The sequence below is a fragment of the Ictalurus furcatus genome, chromosome 6 (genome assembly GCF_023375685.1).
Source record: "Ictalurus furcatus strain D&B chromosome 6, Billie_1.0, whole genome shotgun sequence".
Lineage (NCBI taxonomy): Eukaryota > Metazoa > Chordata > Actinopteri > Siluriformes > Ictaluridae > Ictalurus > Ictalurus furcatus.
The window spans coordinates 27,237,054-27,256,992 of record NC_071260.1 but is presented as its reverse complement, the minus strand read 5'-3'; the positions used below and the strand labels follow the sequence as shown (position 1 = coordinate 27,256,992).

At 38.3% G+C, this 19,939-nt stretch overlaps 1 protein-coding gene across 1 annotated transcript; it reads right to left on the bottom strand.

Moving 5' to 3' along the window:
* Positions 1-2,474: 2,474 nt before the first annotated feature.
* Positions 2,475-18,510, bottom strand: xrcc5 (X-ray repair complementing defective repair in Chinese hamster cells 5). The gene is made up of 21 exons (XM_053627404.1): positions 18,460-18,510; positions 17,688-17,801; positions 17,420-17,603; positions 16,450-16,498; positions 16,248-16,370; positions 15,928-16,110; positions 14,954-15,068; positions 14,194-14,332; positions 11,471-11,583; positions 11,062-11,124; positions 10,698-10,835; positions 10,521-10,611; positions 8,063-8,193; positions 6,386-6,582; positions 5,988-6,075; positions 5,822-5,891; positions 4,775-4,884; positions 3,184-3,280; positions 3,030-3,097; positions 2,772-2,846; positions 2,475-2,635 (listed from the first exon to the last, which is right to left on the bottom strand). Exons 1-21 carry the CDS (start codon positions 18,475-18,477, stop codon positions 2,621-2,623), a joined length of 2,181 nt encoding a protein of 726 aa, XP_053483379.1. The 5' UTR covers positions 18,478-18,510; the 3' UTR covers positions 2,475-2,620.
* Between the last annotated feature and the right edge of the window lie 1,429 nt (positions 18,511-19,939).

Here is a 19,939-nt window from a genome sequence, read left to right as displayed (position 1 = left end):
AGTACAAAGCTTTCCTTGATAAATACACCCAATAATGGCTTTGTACGCCACCGTGTTTCACCTTCCCCCATTCCATCTGTCAAATTAAAATTCAAATCAAAGGATATTAAGTATTTCCTGCTGGCCAGAAGCCCATCATCAGTGCCTGAGTATTGAGGGGTCTAAATGAAATGGAGAAAAAAACTACTCACCTATATCTGACCTCAGCATCGCTGTCGATAGCCATGCAGTGATCGAAAGGTATGACATTAAGAGCTCTCATGACTGACAAAAAGCTTCAGCTTGGATGGTATTCTGTCTTGTTTGCATAAAAGGCATTTCAGAAAGGAATAAATGTAAAAGTGAATATTCTCATCACCGGCTTTTTATGTTGCTGTGTAAAATCTACAAACATACTTTTGCATTAACCGATTTTTAACATCGGTGAAAATAAAGGTTGAAGGAAAACAGCTTAAAGAAAACCTATGGTCTTTAATTGTATTTACATGTTTACAGTAAGTCATAAAATACCACGTATATTATCTGTGGTATGGTAAACATTTAAACTTAATCAAGTCCACATACCCTCCTCTGAAAAAGTAGCTTCCTTTTTAAAATCTTGAATCAGGACAAGCTACAGGTTTTGTTTTTTTTTATTTAAAAAAAACTCTTTCTCTCTGAAATGTGTGCACCACCGTGAACTCCTTTCCACCACAAAGAAAAAGGAAGAGACTTCCTTTTCCAATGCCCGATTTAGTTTTAAGCTAGCATCAGGTCTTTTTGTGCCGTTTCTGAGATGTAGTTGAGCTTTGAAAGCTAATGTAGCAGGGCCCAAGGGCTACTGTTTAATTACTGTTTCATTATTCAGTTTTTGTTCTTTGATAATGCTGAATGTTTTAATCAATTGAAAATGGAAATCTAAGGCACTTATTCAGGCAATGCTTATTTTTGATAAATTGAAAATACATTGAATCGAGACACTACTGTATCATATCAAATTTGAATTTTGTATCGTTAAACCCATAGTACAAATATCTCAGCACAAAGTACAGTATTAAATGTAGGGGGGGCCAGTAATTCTGACATATGTGGCTTTGTAAAAAAAAAAGGAAAATTTGCAGCTTAATGGAAAAAAAAGAAGGCCCAAAAATCTAATTTATCTAATTGAATTTAAATCTAATTTAAAAATTAGATATGAACACCAATGTAACAGTCCAATGATAGTGTTTGTGAAGACTTGTTTGTGTTTATAATCAATCTAAACATCAGGACTATAGACTGTGGTGCAGAAAAACGCATTTTTCCCAACCTCAAAGGACAGACCACAAGCCACTGTCATGAACAGAGCACTGATGAACACATCCATGATTACAGCTGTTTATAGCTGCTATAAAACAAGTCATAAAAAGAACTAACTTGTGGAAGTTCGTGGAATTCCACAACACTAAATGTAGCTATAAATGGAGTCAAATAAATAAATAATATGTAATCATTGGCAAATTGCTGTGGTATAAGAGGAGGGAAAAAAGCACATCAGGATGTGCTGCTATAGGAAAATTCGGGGTGCTACCTCTAACTCTGCTTTGTGTTGGGCTGCATCACACAACTCAGTCACTGATTATTTTCACTATTCCCACAAGCCCTGTCGTGTTTTACTGTATATTCCTTATATTAAATGCAAGTAATAAGACAAATCGTTGATATCTGCTCCCTTGCTTCAGACTCCCAACAAATTCAACTGAACTGAACCTCCCAACAAATTCAACTGAATTCAAGTTAAATCTTTAACATGAATTTACAAGAATTACAAGAATTTCCTTTGGGATCAATAAATCAATCAGAATATCCTTTGGGATAATTTTGCTGCATTAAACAACCGACAAAACCAACAATACAGGAAGTATATTACTCTGATTTACATAACATGTAGCAAATCAATTTCAATCTCGAGAACCAGAGACCCATTCAAATACAAATGTAACTGCATGCGGTCGAAAACTTAACAGAATCCAATCCAGACATAAAGAGCAGTAAAAGGCTTACCGCGGGCCGTAATTTTCATACCTCGATCAAAACAGAAGTCAAAATCTGCTTTCAACCTTTCTTAACAAAACCAATATACTACAAAGTTATTATATTGTCAGTTATGAAATGTTTTGGTGTGTAAAAGGGAAAAATTACAGCAGGATATACCCAACTGCCAAAGTAAGAAAACACTGTTTACACAATTCTGCAGTAAAATAGTTAAAAGACAAATTCACCCAACATTCTGTCACGGCTAACAATAAGGCCTGGTAGTGTTTAGTTAACACTGTCTTATTTGTAAAATCCTCTGAAAGAAAGGGTGCGCCTCTATTCCGCTTTAACTCCTGCATGTCTGATATGTGGAGCAAACTGGCAGATTAAGCAAATTGTTAATTTGTTAGATAAGGTAAATGATAAAGTTCAATCGTGAGTGCTGTGTGGGAATGAAGCTACAAATGAGTGATCACACCTTTAAGTGGAACAGCTTTTTTTAAAAAAAAAAAGCTTTTAATTGTTTTGTTTAGACAAAAATATCGTGCAAACATGACTGTGACCTCAGCACCAAGTGAAGCACCAGAGAATAGTAATGAAGGAAAGGTTGAAGGATAGTCCAGGTTCACATCATGTCCAGCTGTGTGAAAAGAAATAAGAGCATACAACAAGATCAGCCAAACTCCCACAGAGTGTAAATACAAAAACACATTCTACCAACAATCAGTTCGGTTTCCACCCATACTGATCGATTTAGCACCAACAAGGGCACTTACCAAATCATCCACGTCTCCTGCGTCCTCGTGGGAGGGAGCGGCTGCCACTTCTTCTTTCTCTTCAAATGCCAGAAACTAGTGAAAGTATAGAGTTTAATCATACACAGGGCATAAATCTACATCATAACAGCCATACACACTAAACCATTTTCTGTTTCATTGTCTTTAGAGAATAACAGACTGTTATCTTCTTAGCACAATCTGGTTGAATGACTCTCAAACAAAAAAACCATGAGATGGTATACGCATTTAAATCACCTGGTTTGCCTCTTGCTTGGATACTGTGCTGCTATCCACTTCATCCTTGCTGATCAGTGTTATAGAATCTGCAGACAGAAATCTGTGTCAGTCATGATGCCGTCTAATTACCCTTCAAACCGAAAAAAAAGCTAAATAAATCATATCCACACACCTGCAACGAGCAGGTCCCAGAATGCCTGAAGATTCTTCTCTGGAACGCTGTTCTTCAGAGACTGCATGTAGCTGTTGAAAAGCTCCGCATTTGATACCTGGAAAAAGTTGAAATGACTTTAGCACTTCAACTGGTCTGTTGTTCACAAATCAATTATGTACATATAATCAATCCTTTAGTTTAACTATACTCTATGTAGAGACCTGATACTGAATATTGATTCTGGCATGAAATTCTAGATCAGTATCAGTCTGGAATTCACATTTTCTTCCCAGTCAGAATTAAAAAGATCTCACCATCACACCTGTCATGTGTGCATTAGGCCCCACATAGACCACAGGGTGAGCACCCCCTGCTGACCTCACTAATACCATTTCCAGCAGCAACCCTAGTTTTCCCCAGGAGGTCTCCCAACCAGGTATTGGCCAGGCTCAACCCTGCTTAGCTTCAGTAGGAAACCAGGCAAGAACTTCAGGGAGATATGGCTCTGGCTCTGGCATTAATGTTAAGGTCTTACTTTCTTTGTCACACAAGCTTTCTATCTGATCACCTGAAAGTAAAAACTGCCTGCTGGGATCTTCAGTCGATGCAGACCACTAAGTGGGACATCACTAATTGTAAGAGGTTTTGATTGACAAGTACAATTTCTAACCTCATTCCTCATATTTTATGTGTTTATTGTTGTATTAGTCCATCCATCCATCCATCCATCCATCCTCCGTACCGCTTTTCCTACACAGGGTCGCAATGGAGCCTGGAGCCTATCCCAGGGGACTCTGGGCACAAGGCAGGGGATACCCTAGACGGGATGCCAATCCACTGCAGTGCACAATCGCACACACATTCACACACCCATTCGCACACTACAGACAATTTGGAAATGCCAATCAGTGCATGTGTTTGGACTGGGGGAGGACACCCCCAAAGCACAGGAAGAACATGCAAACTCCCACTAAACTTAAGCCACCAGTTCTAAATACAGCCCTGAGTGTTTCTAAAAAATGATAGGAATTACGTTTTAGTTATTATAAATTAATTTTTAGATGTTTCAGACCCTCTCAAGCATCATATATCCTTGTAGACCTGTACAATTAAAAAAAAAACCCTCTAATTACATTGAAGTGCTCTGATAATGATGATTATCTGGGATTAACATGTATGAGTACATTTCAGCGCACAGTCATTCACACGGCTCTGTAAACAAATGCCTAAAAATGCCCACGAGTGCTTTGTCAGAAGACTCAACAGGTGTTCAGCGCACTCGAAATGAGAATTCTTGTGACTCATCAGAAGCGACTCATCTGCTGTTTGGAGCTATTAATGCTCGTGGTGTGTTGAGAACACTTACAACTGCATTCGGTGCAGCTGATGATGATGATGATGATTACCTTTCCCCCTCACCTGGACTGATAAGAGCATGAATGACGTAAGATAGTAAACACTCCAGATGTGTCGAGTAGGGACCTTAGTCTAAATATGACACACTTAGCAAAGGTAAATCTGTTAGCCTGCTAAAGAAGCTACAGACTGACAGTAGTATTGATTGTAAAGTGAACCCTAATGGAATATTGAGCCTTGATTGAGCTTTCACCTTAATGGACTGCTCCCTAAAGGCCTGGACACATGCGATGGTCTTCATGTAATAGTCGGTGCTCCTGTTGCCCAGCAACTGCTCCATCCTGTGGGTGAGCTGCTCGCACGCTGGTGTAAGGACCAAAAACAAAACGAGTCAGTGGGACAGTAACACAAGGGCATGAGGAAATGTTGCAAAGCTTTGACAAAGGTGACAAAAGCAATTATTTCAACAGACGTGTGAACCTGATCAGCTGTGAGCGAGATTTCTGCCGATGACTAACATCATACTCAGCGGAAACAGTACAGACTGCAGAGTACACTCAGAAACTAATCTGTCACCGGTGTACTAAAGTGCTCACTTGCTGAGCAGTGCTATGAATGCTTGTTTTTCACTAAGTGGGGGTAACACTAAATGGAAGACAGAGATATCTGAGAATGCCCGAGATGATATTATATTAAATAATATTATTTATTGCAAAGCTCTAAAGCCAATATTCATAAGGCTTCAGTCTATATATTCATATACGATATGTGCAGAATGTACAGTGCCAATTAAAAGACTTAAACATTTGGAGTATATTATTACAGTTCAAGCCCTATTGGTGCCACAAACAAAATAAAACTGTATGAAAGAGTATTTAATTAGATAAATATAAGAAAGAGAAAAAAGATGCTGGTGAGAAAACGACTGATTTCAGAAACTATAACGCAAGCGATAACAGCAACGAACTTCTATTTCATACGTTCTACAACACCAAGCAGAACTATGAATGGATAAAATGTACTGTTTTTTTTTTTAACAAATAAATTGTAATCCTTGGCAAATTGCTCAGGCAAAAAAAACCCAAAAAGGAATAAAACACATTGGGATGTGTTGTTATTGGAAAATAATCAACTTCAGGGTGGGAATAATAACTACACTTCGCACACTTTGGGTCGCATTATTGATCGTTTTCCTATTCATACATGATTTTATTCCTTATTTAATTATGAACCATTAAATAAACTTTTTTAAACGTTAAAAAGAGATAAAAGGAATAAAAAGCGCCTGTCCATATCTCACCTTGGTCAAAGGGAATGGTCTTCTTTTGAACTAAAGTGCGGAAGTTTTCTGCAGGGTTCACGCTACCTACCTGTAAAGACAATACATGGAGCGACAACATTAACCTTCCTGTCGATTTTGTTCAGAATCACATTAAAATCCTGGAACTTATTTGACGCTTTCTCACAGAGGTAATGTTTCCCTCTGAAGTCTCTGCTAGGCTGAACTTCTCCCCTTCATCCACTTTGAACTTCTTTGCGTCTGGCTCTTCAGTGCTAGGTGGAAAAAGAGAGCACAAACTTTTAAACACCAGGGATTAACAATAAGAAAAAAAACAATACCACATAAGGCTACTTTTCTGAATCTATTTATGGTGTACATTACAAGAGATACAAGGATTTTCCATGTTTGCTTGGCTTTCCCTTTTGAAAAACAGATTTGGGTATAAATTCAGTTTAGTCTTAGACTAATAAGGAGCTTCAGCGTGGAATCATTATTATTGATACTATGCTGTAAGTGCTTAGCAGTGCAACTTGTCTCCTCTAGTCTCCTTTCTTGCTGACCAGAGATTTTTTTTTTTTTTACCTATTCCCAAACACATCCGCACTGGTCTTCTGGCCCTTCTTTTGCACCACCTCCTTCAGGCTGAAGAGTTTCTTCATCTCCTGCAGAGGTGCACGGCAGCGGGCAGAGACAGCCTGGGGCCGATCCAGCATCCGCTTGAGCCACGGCTCCATAGGGGGCAGGGGTGCACCTGGGTTCACCCCACGATGGTGTAGGCACTGGGGTAATGAGAAAAAAAACAACAATGTCTATTACGTTTCTATGCAGACAAACTTTGGTCAACCTAAACAACCCCCCTGTATAAACCTGTGGTCGTGCAGCCAAAAGGTTTACTTGCTCAGGATTATGATGGATGACAAAACCCTTTCCAGGTTATCCAGGTCATTTTTAAACGTACATCAGTACATCAGAATGTTCGCTGTAAACGTTAAAGTCACATGACAGCTGTTTAATTCTAAAGGTCCATCAATTCACACCTTCAGTCTTCAGTAATATGTCATGTTACTGTAAAAAGCATCATGATGTCACATGAGATATGTTAATGCCTGGGAATTTCCTAGCACTCAGTAGATGAGGTCATACCTGGATACTGTAGACATGTACCTAAGAGATGCTGCTGTAATTATAAAGATGTTTCTGTGCTAATTCCAGGACTCTTCATCACAATAGGCTCATACTGAACATCCTTTTAACACACTAAATACTTCGAAATTATAGTATACAGTAGGGCTGGGCGATACATCGATATTATATCGATCTTGATAAATGGTTACGCGATAAACCTTTCGGAGATATCGTTGGTATGGAGATGTATTTTTTAAAATTATTATAATTTTCTTATTTTTTACATATTTAATAATTACAAATTAGATGATACGGACTGCATGCCTTTGATTTGACTTTTTTTTTGTCTTCGTAGGCATTAAAGAAAAATATCGTCAAACTCAGTTTAACGTATTTTTGTTTATTTTGCTACTGTTTTTGCAGAGAGTTTGTTAGGTAAATTATACATCATGATGTGCATTGTGTATCGTAGAAATGATTATCTCAAGTATCGTGTTATGATGTTTTTGTCATATCGCCCAGCCCTAGTATACAGTGGAAGAAGAGAATGATTTATAATCCCACTATTCAATAGAACATTTGAGTCTGGATCCTTTCGAATTTTCTTCCTCGTGTCATCTCAGGAAGTGTTTTGTTGTTGCTTCTGGCTTGAAAATAAATCAACATCACATGAATTTACGCATGAATTTCTACAAAGCTGCTTCGTAACAATGTCTATTGTTAAATGTACAAAAAGTGATTTGAATGGAATTGAGATGAAGTCCCTTAAATGAGATTCAATTCTGTTTTAAAGATGTTCTCTATTAAATTCCATGGCAATAAATTAAGGTATGCTACAAACAAGTTTAAGTACATGCCATTTATTCTGTGAAAGTGATGGCTCAATTTTATCCCCACAGCACAGATACATCATGAATTGTATCCTTGGGCTAAATTAAATATATGAAAGCCAATAATATGGATCGAGCTGTGGTGGTCAGAAAAACATGAGTTTTTAAAAAAAAAAAAAAAAAAAGAGAGAGAGAGAGATAAGACTAACTACAAGCACAGCAGTTTTCTGCTTTGCCCTCTGGCTGATTTCAGACAATATCATGCACAAACCGAGCTTTTAAATAAGCTGTGTGGCTCTCTTACCTGGAAGAGTCTCTGAAATTGTGGGTTGGGGATTTTGTTGACTTTGAATATATCCTCCTTCTCTCCATCTTCACCCTCCTCCACCAGCATCATAGCGTTGATGAGATTGTCCACTGCTGACAGCTGAGCCTCTGGGTAAAGAGAGACAGAACAGCATTTATATATACAAAAAAAAAAAAAGGTTCAGGACGATTTTGACAGCCAACAAACATTGATCAATAATTCATCAGCTCCCTACATCTTTTCTCATGTTTATAAAAAACCAACACCTAACTACACATGGATTTAGGCATGTCGTGATCCTGAAATTTCAGTCGAAGATTATTAGAGAACAGTGCTCTTAAAGTATAAATCCTGCTGAACAGTAACACTATATTGAACAGCAACATTTCTATGGCTATAAAATGCTTCACACGGTCTGTCATTGTGAATCATCGGTTTCAGGCATGCTGATATTTATTTACTCACTCTACAGCCTCCACAATAGATGGAATAATAGCAGTTGCTATTGTCTTTCTAGGTTCTGCAAATCCGGTGGGTTATTGGTGCATAGATTTTTATTATTATTATTTTTTAAATTTGTAATATTAGTGACTTTGATGATTTTCTACTGGATTCTCCCTTTCCCATAAACAGTTAATGCCCATGTCTCACCCTTCTCCTGCTGCAATCATAGACTATGATGATCATACTGAACATCCTTTTTAACACACAAAGTATAGCTTTACTTAGTATACAGTTGTGGAAGAGTAATGATTTAAAATTCCACTATATGGTTTCACCCAAAAGAGGATAGGGTCCCTTTTAAGCCTGCTTCTTTTAAAGTGTTCATCCTCATGTCATCTCAGGGAGTTTTTTTCTTGTCACTGTTGTCTGTGGCCTGCTCGTCAAGGATCTAAACCTACATGAGGATAGCTGAAAGCTGCTTCGTGACCATATCTATTGTTAAAAGTGTTACACCAGAGGTACCAACATTGATAACAAGAAAATCTTGGCTTGGTGTTTGTGGTTCAATTCCACAAATACCAGGCTAGGAATTTCTTATTATCAATGCACATGGTACATTTTAGGAATAAGCAGCTCCCCCATTTTTTCACTGAATAAAAATACTACAGTCCTCCTTCTTGATCTGTATTGGCTTGTGAATTCACCTAGCTGAAGTCTACGTGAAGCAAAAGAAATCGCAGCTAAGAGCAAATGCATGTCTTTCATGTCCCGCATCCTTTCCTGTTCAGTTAACTAGCTTTTTTTCCAATGGGAGAATTTTATTCACATTTGTTCTGATCACTGCATTTAGCTAGCAAAGCTGAAAAGTATATATCGACATAGCAATGGGACAAAAATCATTAAAGCTATGGCTAAAACATAGATGTTGGCAGCTCTGAAAACCAGCAGTGATGTTGTGCTTTGCAACTTAAATCAATGTTGCTCACGTTGACTGTTGACTGCACACAGCAAGGGAAGACAATTTGTGTTGAGGTGTTTGTGTGTGTGTGGGTTGTGACATAAACCAGAGGTGTCAACACTGCTAACAAGAAAATCCTAGCAGTCAGAGAGAGAGAAAGAGAGAAAAAAAAATAACTTTATCACAAATTGCACATATCTGTAGATGAGGTGTGTAATTTTATTTTATTTTTTCCCCAAAATGTGATACAGTGAGAACAAAGGTCTGGAGCGAGCGCTACTTAACAACAAGCAGATTCTACATATTCTTCAGTCCGTACAGGATTTTCGAGTTTTTTTGTTATTATTGCACCCAAAAATGCTTGATTTTGAGTTTTTAGTGGTGAAATCGCAATTGCACAGAATTGTTTTGAACGCTCTTTCGCAGTGATGCTTGTTGGTAAATGAGACCTTTTAGCTGTACTCATGCTTGAAGCACATGAATCGAAGGGCACTTTGACTGAATGTGCGTTGTGATGACGTCACATGACGTGTCTTGGCCGAATCTGCAGAAAATCTGCGTAACTTTGAAAAATTGCAAGCTCCTGCGAATATCACAGCGTTTCCATGATTTCGTGTCAATCCCTGCGATCGCAAAATCATGGAGGGACTGATTTTTTTTAGCTAGTAAACAGACCATAGTCCTGACTTCTACTGGCTCACAAGACCAGTACACAGGTCAACTGCTGCCAGGAGAAAATGTATGTCTTGTATTATATATGAATGTAAAACAAGCTTATTTCACAAGCTTAAAACAAGCTTATTCCATAATCTTACAAGATTATGGAATAGTCACGACAGGCCTACTCGATTTAGGTTCTAATAAATGTAGCTCATCCTAAAGAAGCTGATTTTTCTGGGGGGAAAACAGTATTTCCCCAATTTTGGAAAATGTGGCAATTAGATTTTTTTTGAATATCCACATTTCTTTAAAAAAAAAAAAAAAGAAAAAAAAAAAAGAGAAACATAAATGGTCCAGTTTCTGACATATCAGTCGGATCCCATGACTTCTCACCTGATGGAACAAATTTCTTGTTGTTCTCCAGTGAAGGGAAAGCGAACTGACGGAGGTCCTCCATGTACGGTAGCTGCACATACACCAAGCACTGGGGAGCAGAGGAAGGAAGGACAGTGACTCCAGGGTGACACACATAGCATGAGGCATATTTCTGTATGACTCAGACCCACATACCTCGTATTTGTCTTTGACGCAAGGAAAAGCTGCTCCTACTTGTGGGTTGCAGCGGCGGTCATAAATATAACGAACAATAGCCACCATCTTCAGACTGTCCAGAGCTTGAATCAGAGCGGAGAGCGCAACAGCTGCATGCTGCAACACACATATATACACACACACACACACAATAAACCACTGAAATTGAAATTTACCAACAGCATGTAGTTTTGCCAATAAAAACTAGGACTGGCCTTAAAAGCGACTGACAAAAATGTGAATTTTCCAAATGTCTTCTAAATAACCTAAAACTATACATATAATCTCTGTCAGAACAGAAATGCTCTGTAATAACAACATTTATATACCAAGCTACACTTACCTCATCATCTTTAGCAGCAAAAACCTTAACAATCTGCTGGCCCATGAAATGATGGCGATGAATCTGCACAAAATAAATACACATTACAACAGATCCTAATATTATATAAATAAACCACACCCATGTGTGTAGAACATTTGAGTTTGTGAATTAAAAGGTTAATCGACCAAACACAATGCAAGCTGGAGTGACTGATTTTTTTCTCTCTCTCTCTCTCCAAGTTTGAAAACTGAAGTTGCTGAATTTAGAAAGTGTGGTGACTATTCTTACATTTGTAAACAAAGATCTTTTACACTGGTCTGAGATCAGATTAGGATGGAGAGGAACCATTACAGCATCATTTTAAGAACAGGAACCCCTATGTACTGATTTACAGAGAAAGTGCTCCATCTTGTGGTGAACAACTCACCAGCTCCTGCTTGGTAAAGCCAAGCACAGCAAAGCTTTTTCCATCGGACTTGTACTTCATCTGCTCTTGGTCCACTTTGGAGAACGGGACAATGTCACTCCCGTAACGGAAACCTAACATGAAGGAGAGTGAGAAAAAGAACATCGCATAATTAGATACTAATGAAGTACAAATTGCTTATGCAAACGTACTGTTGAAATTCCATACAATAACCAAACGGTAACACTTTACAATAACAGTGCACGAATAATCATAATACGACTAATACCTGAATTAATACTTACTTAAGCCTGTCGCGATAATTACTACATATGTCATGTGACACGAAATATCACCCATTGTATTTACATAAAAATTATTGTCACCGACATTTTAGCCGATTGCGCTTCCTCTGTCATCTTGTTTACTCTCTGTAGGTACGTTCACACAGACAGCGATTTTATCGCTGCAAGTCGCCAGTTCCTGTACTATGAAGTTGCCAGTAGGCGACAAATGTCACTACAATGAAACATTCTGGAAGGAGAGCGATCTTATATAAAATTCACCAGTGTATATATAGTACACATCATATCCTATGAGATGAAGGAGAAGCATGTAGAAGTGTGTGCTCTTTGCCATTGCAGCCATCTATCAGTGGCAAAAGTGCAAGCGCCAATTAGCTTAGCTTATGGCCTTAGCGTGTTTAAAACAAAATAATAATAATAAAACACACATTTTGTAGCAATTGAGCAAAATCCCGGTGTAGCTCCTATCTCAGTAAGTGAGCATCACCATCAGGGTGTCATTCACTATATGCTAAATTAGTGTTTTCCTGACGACTACAGCCAGTTTGGAAGAAGTCTAAATGGACTTGGTTTCAAAGCTGCAATCCACAGATCCGGTGTGGGAACATTTTGACTTTAAGCCGAATGAGAGAGGAGAGCCAATTAACGTGAACGAGCCGGTATGTCGACTTTGGTTAAAAACAGTGGCAATGAAAAGAGGCAATACAGCTAACTTAAAAACTCATAAAACACAACCATCCCATCCAGATTTTCAACCTGGGAACAAAACAGCAGTTGGAGGTACAGGGGTGTCTTCCCCTCCATAGCTAGAAAATGGGTTTGGTGGTGATGATAATGCACCTTGCCACAGAGCAAAGAGTGTTAAAGCATTTCTTCAGGAAAGGCATATCAACTTAATGACATGGCCAGCAAACAGTCTGGATCTCAGTTTGATTGAGAATTTATGGTGGAAATTAAAAAAAAAAAAAAAAAAGGACCTGTTCAGCTGATCTGTCAACCACTATTCAGAAAGACATATGGATTGTGGATGCCTTTTCCAGGCAGTGCAAATATAAACGTGACCACGCGAAACGGTGCACATTCACAGATAGCGTAACTCGCTATCTAGCCAAAAAGATACAGCCATTAAACACGGTCCAAAAAAAAACAGCATTTAAAAATATTCTGCAAACTTTTGACAAGCAATATGAGCTGCCAAAGAGAACGTACATCGCCCAAACTGCCATTCCAGCCTTGTACAACAAAGTGAAAGAGGACATACTGATGACTTTTCTCCTTTTACTCTGCCACTACAGAGATGTGGTCAAGCCAAAATATGACCCCTTTGTTAACAAAGGTTTATTTATTATTTATTTATGTTTTATTTGGTTAAGATATTAAATTTTTTTGACATGCCAATTCCAATGTCTAAATATTCTTAAGAATGAAAAGTTCTTTGAAAGAGCGTACTCGTATAATTATGCTATTATATTATCATTATAATATAATCAGTGACATAAAATGATCTTAAAATGACAATAATATCGTTTATCACAATTATTTCTGAGATGATATATCGCCCGACAAAAAGTAGTTATTCAGACAGGCCTATACTTACTTAAATATGAACTAATGATGAGTTAAGGCATGTACTAATCACCAACTAATGCAGAGCTAAATTTAACTACGACGTGAGTCTTATAAATTCATGCATGAATAATGACCACTGTTAATGTATTAAATAACACGTGGGGCAAACTACATCAAACAAAATTATGCAAATGTGCATCATTTCAAATTGTTTATATAATTTGCCTCATGCAGCTGCAGACACAAACATCATTGTATGGCACTAGATGTTAATAGATGATAGCTTCTGCTAAATGAGTAATTATTGCTGTATTCATTTCACCCTTGTTGGTAAAGGAGCAGTGCCTCGGGCCCGAGCCACCCAGTGCACGTACTAGTACTACAATGGGATTTAAAGAGAAATGGATAGAGGATGAAATTATTGGTGCTTATTATTAGTGCGTCTTTCTATGTTGGATGTTTGTGTGCGTAGCTGCATATGGCAAATCATATAAACAATTTGAAATTATGCAGGATTAATTCATATTCTTTCTTATAAAGCATGTTTGATTTAGTTTACTCCTACATGTTAATGAATACATTAACTAACAAATGTGTACTTAAAGTGGTCGTTATTCATGCATGAATTCATAAGACTCACGTCGTAGTTAAGGTTAACTCTTTATTAGTTGGTGATTAGTACATGCCTTAACTCATCATTAGTTCATATTTAAGTAAGTATTAATTCAGGTATTAGTGCAGGATTATTAAGTGTTACCAACAAAACAAACCCTGCTAACAAGACTTTTTCCTTCACTTAAATTGGATAAATAGACAAAAAGTTTCTAAAGAAGTGGGATGGCCCAAGAAACCTAAAGGGCCACATCTCACCCTGAATGACATCATCTTTCTGCACTTCAGTCTCATTGTCATCGTTGAGGCAGTAGACTGTGTCCCTCTTTACATCATCTTTCTGGTGACTCTCAGCATCTACTATGGCCCAGGTCTTCTTAATCTTCTCCTCACACACCTTTACAGAAAAGAAAAAAAAAAAAATTCAGATTTAACAGTCCCATTATACCATGTGTTGCATAAGTATTCACCCCAACTTCAACCAACCACAATATGTCTCAAACATTTGAAAGTGCAGGATATTTTTTTTTTTTTTTTTAAACACTATTCTGTGCAAACTCTACTCTACACTCGACTGTTGTGTGAAAATCCTAGGACATCAGCCATTTCTGAAATATACAAACCGGCCCATCTGGCACTAACAACCATGCTGTGGTCAAAGATCTGCGATCTGAAATTTGTTTCTCATTCGGAGATTTATTGAGGCTCTTGACTTGTATCTGCATGATTGCTCTGCATGCATTGCTCTGCTGGCAAATGATTGGCTGATTGGATAACTGCATGAATGAACAGGTGATCCTGTCTGCTAGGTGTAGAAATTAAGTCCCACGCAGGGTCATGTTTCAGCTCTACCAAAATCATCTCTTTACAAATTTATTATCTGTAGTGATAGTGACTGAACAATTACACATTACTCTTAAACACCGTGCCCTCTGGCACGTTTTCCCCAGTGACTCACAGCTGAAATCTGGGATTTTCTTTAATACAGCAGCTTCTGTAAAGTTTCTGGACAGCTCACCGTTTTGTATCCGTTAATGCGGATGGACAGGGAGCTTCCAATAGTAAGCAGACAGGACCACGCCGTCGGCCGTCTCTCGATTCGCTTAAACATGGACAGCTTCTCCACAGCATCGCTGTTAAACAGAGAAACAAATACATCCAAAAAAATTAAGACCTTGAATTATTTCATTATTTCCCTACAGTGATGTACAGGCTTGTAGAGACATGGACTTAAATCTGATCACGTGACCATGACTTGCAAAGTGAACTAAACCTGCTTATCTGAGACTTGGTTAGAACTTATGTAGGTTATTATGCAAGTAATTGTTTTCATCCATCCATTTTCTGTACCGCTTATTCTATACAGGGTCACAGGGAGCCTGGAGCCTATCCCAGGGAACTCGTGGCACAAGGCAGGGGACACCCTGAACAGGGTGCCAACATATCGCAGGGCACAATCACACACATACACACACTATGGATTTATTTATAATTTGACACCATATCGAGGGGCGGGGATAGGCCCACACACACTATGGGCAATTTAGAGATTCCAATCAGCCTACAACACACGTCTTTGGGCTGGGGAAGGAAACCAGAGTACATGGAGCAAACCCCCGAAGCATGGGGAGAAAACTCTGTGCAAACAGGGGAATCGAACCTCCAACCCTGGAGGTGCGAGGCAAACGTGCTAACCACTAAGCCACCGTGCCCCCCCGTTTCATTAGCATCTTCGCAAACTGTGTTATTACAGCCTACTACAGTTATTTAAATTAGAAAGAGTCTGCATTATAAACCATCAGTTTTTAAATTGGTGGGATATAAATCTGTACACATAACTCGGAATAGGAAATAGGAAGTGAGGAAGGGCGGAAGGTTTATAACTCACTTTTTATAGTCACACATGTGTCTCTTTAAAATCAGGCTTGTATAAAGAAACTCCCACAAACCAAAAGGTTCAATCTTAATTAACATGCCAAATGTCCACTGAACCTGAAAGTGTAGACGTCGTCCAGGCCATCTTCTTCATCCAGAGAGGTCATGACCTGCCTGACCATCTCCAGCCCCTTCTTCTGCTCCCTGCTCAGGCCTTTTCCAAGCTGGGTCGGAGGCCTCGGACCTGGTCTGTCTCCATCTCCAGCAGCCCCTTCATCTGCATCCACAGGGAATGGCAGACTACAAAACAAACACACACACACACAAACTTCAGGCATGTGATCTCACACTTGCTGACGTGTATTTTTTAGAATACTCGAGCATAATGACAAAAGTAAAACAATACGTAAATATACTATCGTTTAAAAATCTCTCACAAGAACTGCAGGGTAATGCCAGCTTTCTTTAAATTGCCAATAATGATGTCCAGCTGATCTGCGCAGGCCGGCGTGTTGAGGTTAGTGAGCACGGCGATATTCAGCTTCTCAAACTTTTTCCCCCTAATCAACATATCACATTATTTAACCTTCAGAAATCTTAAAATACATCAACAGATGGCAAGGCAGGAAATAAACTTACATGGTTTCCTTTTGTAGAAGATCCATGCATACAACAAGAGCATCAAGCCCTGGAAGCCATCACGTCAAGGACTTGATAATGTCTAATGTTCACTGCATAATATCAACAATACTGACAAAATCTATGCACTGCATATCTATCTGTCTGTCTACCTATCTATCTATAACCAGTACTACTCATTAATATTTGCACTGTGTTGATAATGCAGGATAGAGGTTGACAGATTGATCGGTTTTGCAGATTAATTGGCAGCGAAAACTGGAAATATCGGTTATCTGCAAAAATCGAGAGTTTTTCCTGGTTGCGTCTGTTGTGGGAGCGGCTGAGGGTCCACTTTCATTATGCAGTACGAGAGCAGCCTCTGGAAGCAAAATAAAAACTTTCACTGACTAATTTCATTGTGTTGTTTGAAGTGTTGTTTTTTCAAATTCATTTTGGAAGTCTGTTTTTATTTGTTATTTGAAGTGTTATACTTTTTGGTTCAGTTTGGATGTATATCTTTTATTTACTTTAATATTTATTAATAGTTAATGTATTAATAATTTCATTAAAAAAAAAGTACAGTACATTTTCATGGTACAGTCAATACTGTTTATTTTTGTAATAAAGTTCAGAAATATTTTTACTTTGAGTGTTTTCTTTCTGTGTTAATTTGAAAAACTATCGGTTGATCAATCGGTTATCAGCAGGCACCGCCCAACTTAGTTATTGGTAAAATCCACTATCGGTCCAGCTCTAATGCAGGATAAGTACATGTAATTGGCATTGATATCAGAATTAATTACTTTTAAATACTGACACAGCTTGTTACACTTGCTAGTACTAGTATAAAGAATCATGTCAGCTATATGAATTACCAAAATAACTGAATACCAAATAAATAACTAAAGCAAAACAAGCAAATGATATGAGACATAAATGTAAGACGTAAAAAAAGAAAAGAAAAAAGAAACCCGGTTAGAAAGGATACAGTCAGCATGCTGACCACCGGGCTGAAGATTATGTTCAATTTCCTCCAGCAGGTCGAAGTCGGCCATCATCAAATGTCGGTGTACGCAGATGTTCTGGTACTGGTCGTCTCGAGCAAGTGGATTCTTGGTGTCGTCCGTTCCAAATAGAACCAGGCCCAACTCATTTTTGTTTTCAGCAAAGACCTAAAATGATTGTAATTTCATGACCAGACTGTGAGTGACCGTGAACTGATGGATATTTTATAGTGTTAAAGTAAAGCTACATACCTGGCGTTGGATGAATTTCTGAATGATCTTCTTAGCTTGCTCGAATGGGGCTTCCTCACCAGGGGCTGAGTTACTCATAGAGAAGCCCACATCCATGCAAAGCACCACAGCTGACTGCAGAGAAAGAGAGAGAGAGAGAGAGAGAGAGCGAAAGATTGAGAGCGAGAGAGCGAGAGAACACTCAAAGTGGGCACTTAAATGTGATCTAAATCTGCATTCTTGTCTGTGCGTTACACGTTACAGCTTACACATAGAGGGTGAAAGTGATTTTGGACAGGTGCAATGTGTAGCTATGGGGTGGGTGATACAGCAAAAATAATATATTATATATTTGCCTTCTGTGAACACCTTCTAACGCTGAAATTTGACACATATTCTGCTCTGGGTTGGATGAATACAGTAACATTAAATATTTTACTAACGTTAAACACTCTCAGTGGAGTGAGACATAAATCTCAGCAGATTTATGTTGAGGGAAACAGATTCTAAATACACATACATACTTTGTACACATTGCAAATATGTATATTTTGTTACTTTTGACTGTTTAGTGGCATTTTTGTTTTTATTGTATTCAACGTTACTCCACCTTAAAACTTCATTCAGACAAGTCCGGACAAGTGTTTCTGCAAACTTTTATGCAATTATCATACAAATCAAACAGTATACAAAAACATGTATACAAAAACAATTGTGTTAACACGTATTGGTCTATTTAATATCTCACTTATATCTGAATTATACATATATATGCATATATATAATTTTTTACCTTGGCTGCTCGCGCCATGTCGATGGTCTCACACTGTTATGGGTCCGGAAGGAACATACAGGCGCGACACAAGTCGTTCCGACCGAAATGGTTCCGGACGCCATTCAAGCACAGACACTTCGAGTTTGTGAAGCCCTTGATGGTCATGTTATAACGCACGTTCATTATGTAACTCACTAGTGAATTATGTTAAGAGGTAATCAGAATGTTCATTCATTCATTTTCTGTAACTGCTTTATCCTGGGGAGTGTTACGGTGGATATGGAGCTTATCCTGCAAACACTGAGGGTGAGGCGGGTGTGTGAGGACACTTAATGAAAATAGCCATAATCAATACACTTAAAATTACACTGGCTGTGTTGCTATTTTTGTACCACATAATCAGGCATGGTATGTCATGAGAGTAAAACTATACAATAAAATCTAATAAATACTAAATAATAAAATTTCAGGTGCAGGGTCGCAGTGGATCCAGCGTATATACTGGGAATACTGGGTGTAAGGTGGGACTATACCCTGGATGTGGTGCCAGTCCTTCACTGGGGAACTTGCTATACTTGCATTCAGGCATTCACACACTTATTTAGAGTAACCAGTCCACTTACTGCCATTTTTTTGGGGGGGGGGGGGGGGTGTAAAACTGGAGAATCTAGAGGAAACCTGCCATGAAGGTGAGGAAAACACGTTAAACTCAGAGCTCAGGATCGAACCGGTTGACCTGGAGATGTGAGACAGCAATGCTACCCGCTGTGTCTCCATGCCGCCCTAAAACAACACTGAAATACACAACTATAACCTGCTAACAATAACAGTAAGGTATTTAATTAGTGAATTAAATAGCATACACGACTACTTTCAAAGCTGTTATCTGTAAACTAAGACAATATATGCACTCCATACAACATTTTCAATATACAGTAGGGGGAGAGTGGGGTAAGATGAGACATTTTTTAATTATTTACTTAACTCAAATAAGGGAAAATGAGGCAAAAGTACAATGAAAGAATCTCACCTAATTTCAGGATGTTTTGACAGAGGGCTCTAAAAAATATGGCTTATAAAAAAGTGTTCCTGTGGCTCAATTCGCCCCAGGTTAGGGGTAAATTGCACCATCTGGGGGTAAACTGACCATCTATCTGAATCAAACCATTGTGAAACTTTAGGTAATTAAGCTCTTTTTAAAAAATAATTTAATAATCAATTTTCCTTTTACAATTAGACATATTACTTAAAACATAAACCCAACCAAATTAAGTTTAAATGGTAGCTCTTGCTTTTGGTATCAAATTTTGCTATTACAAAGTCACCGACTGACAAATCTGAAACGTCTGGTTCACTTCTCTCATCCTCAGGAGTCTCATACTGAGATATGTCTTTCTGAATAGTGGTTGACAGATCAGCTTTGCAGGTCCTTTTTTTAAAAAAAAAAATTATTTCCACCATAAATTCTCAATCAAACTGAGATCCAGACTGTTTGCTG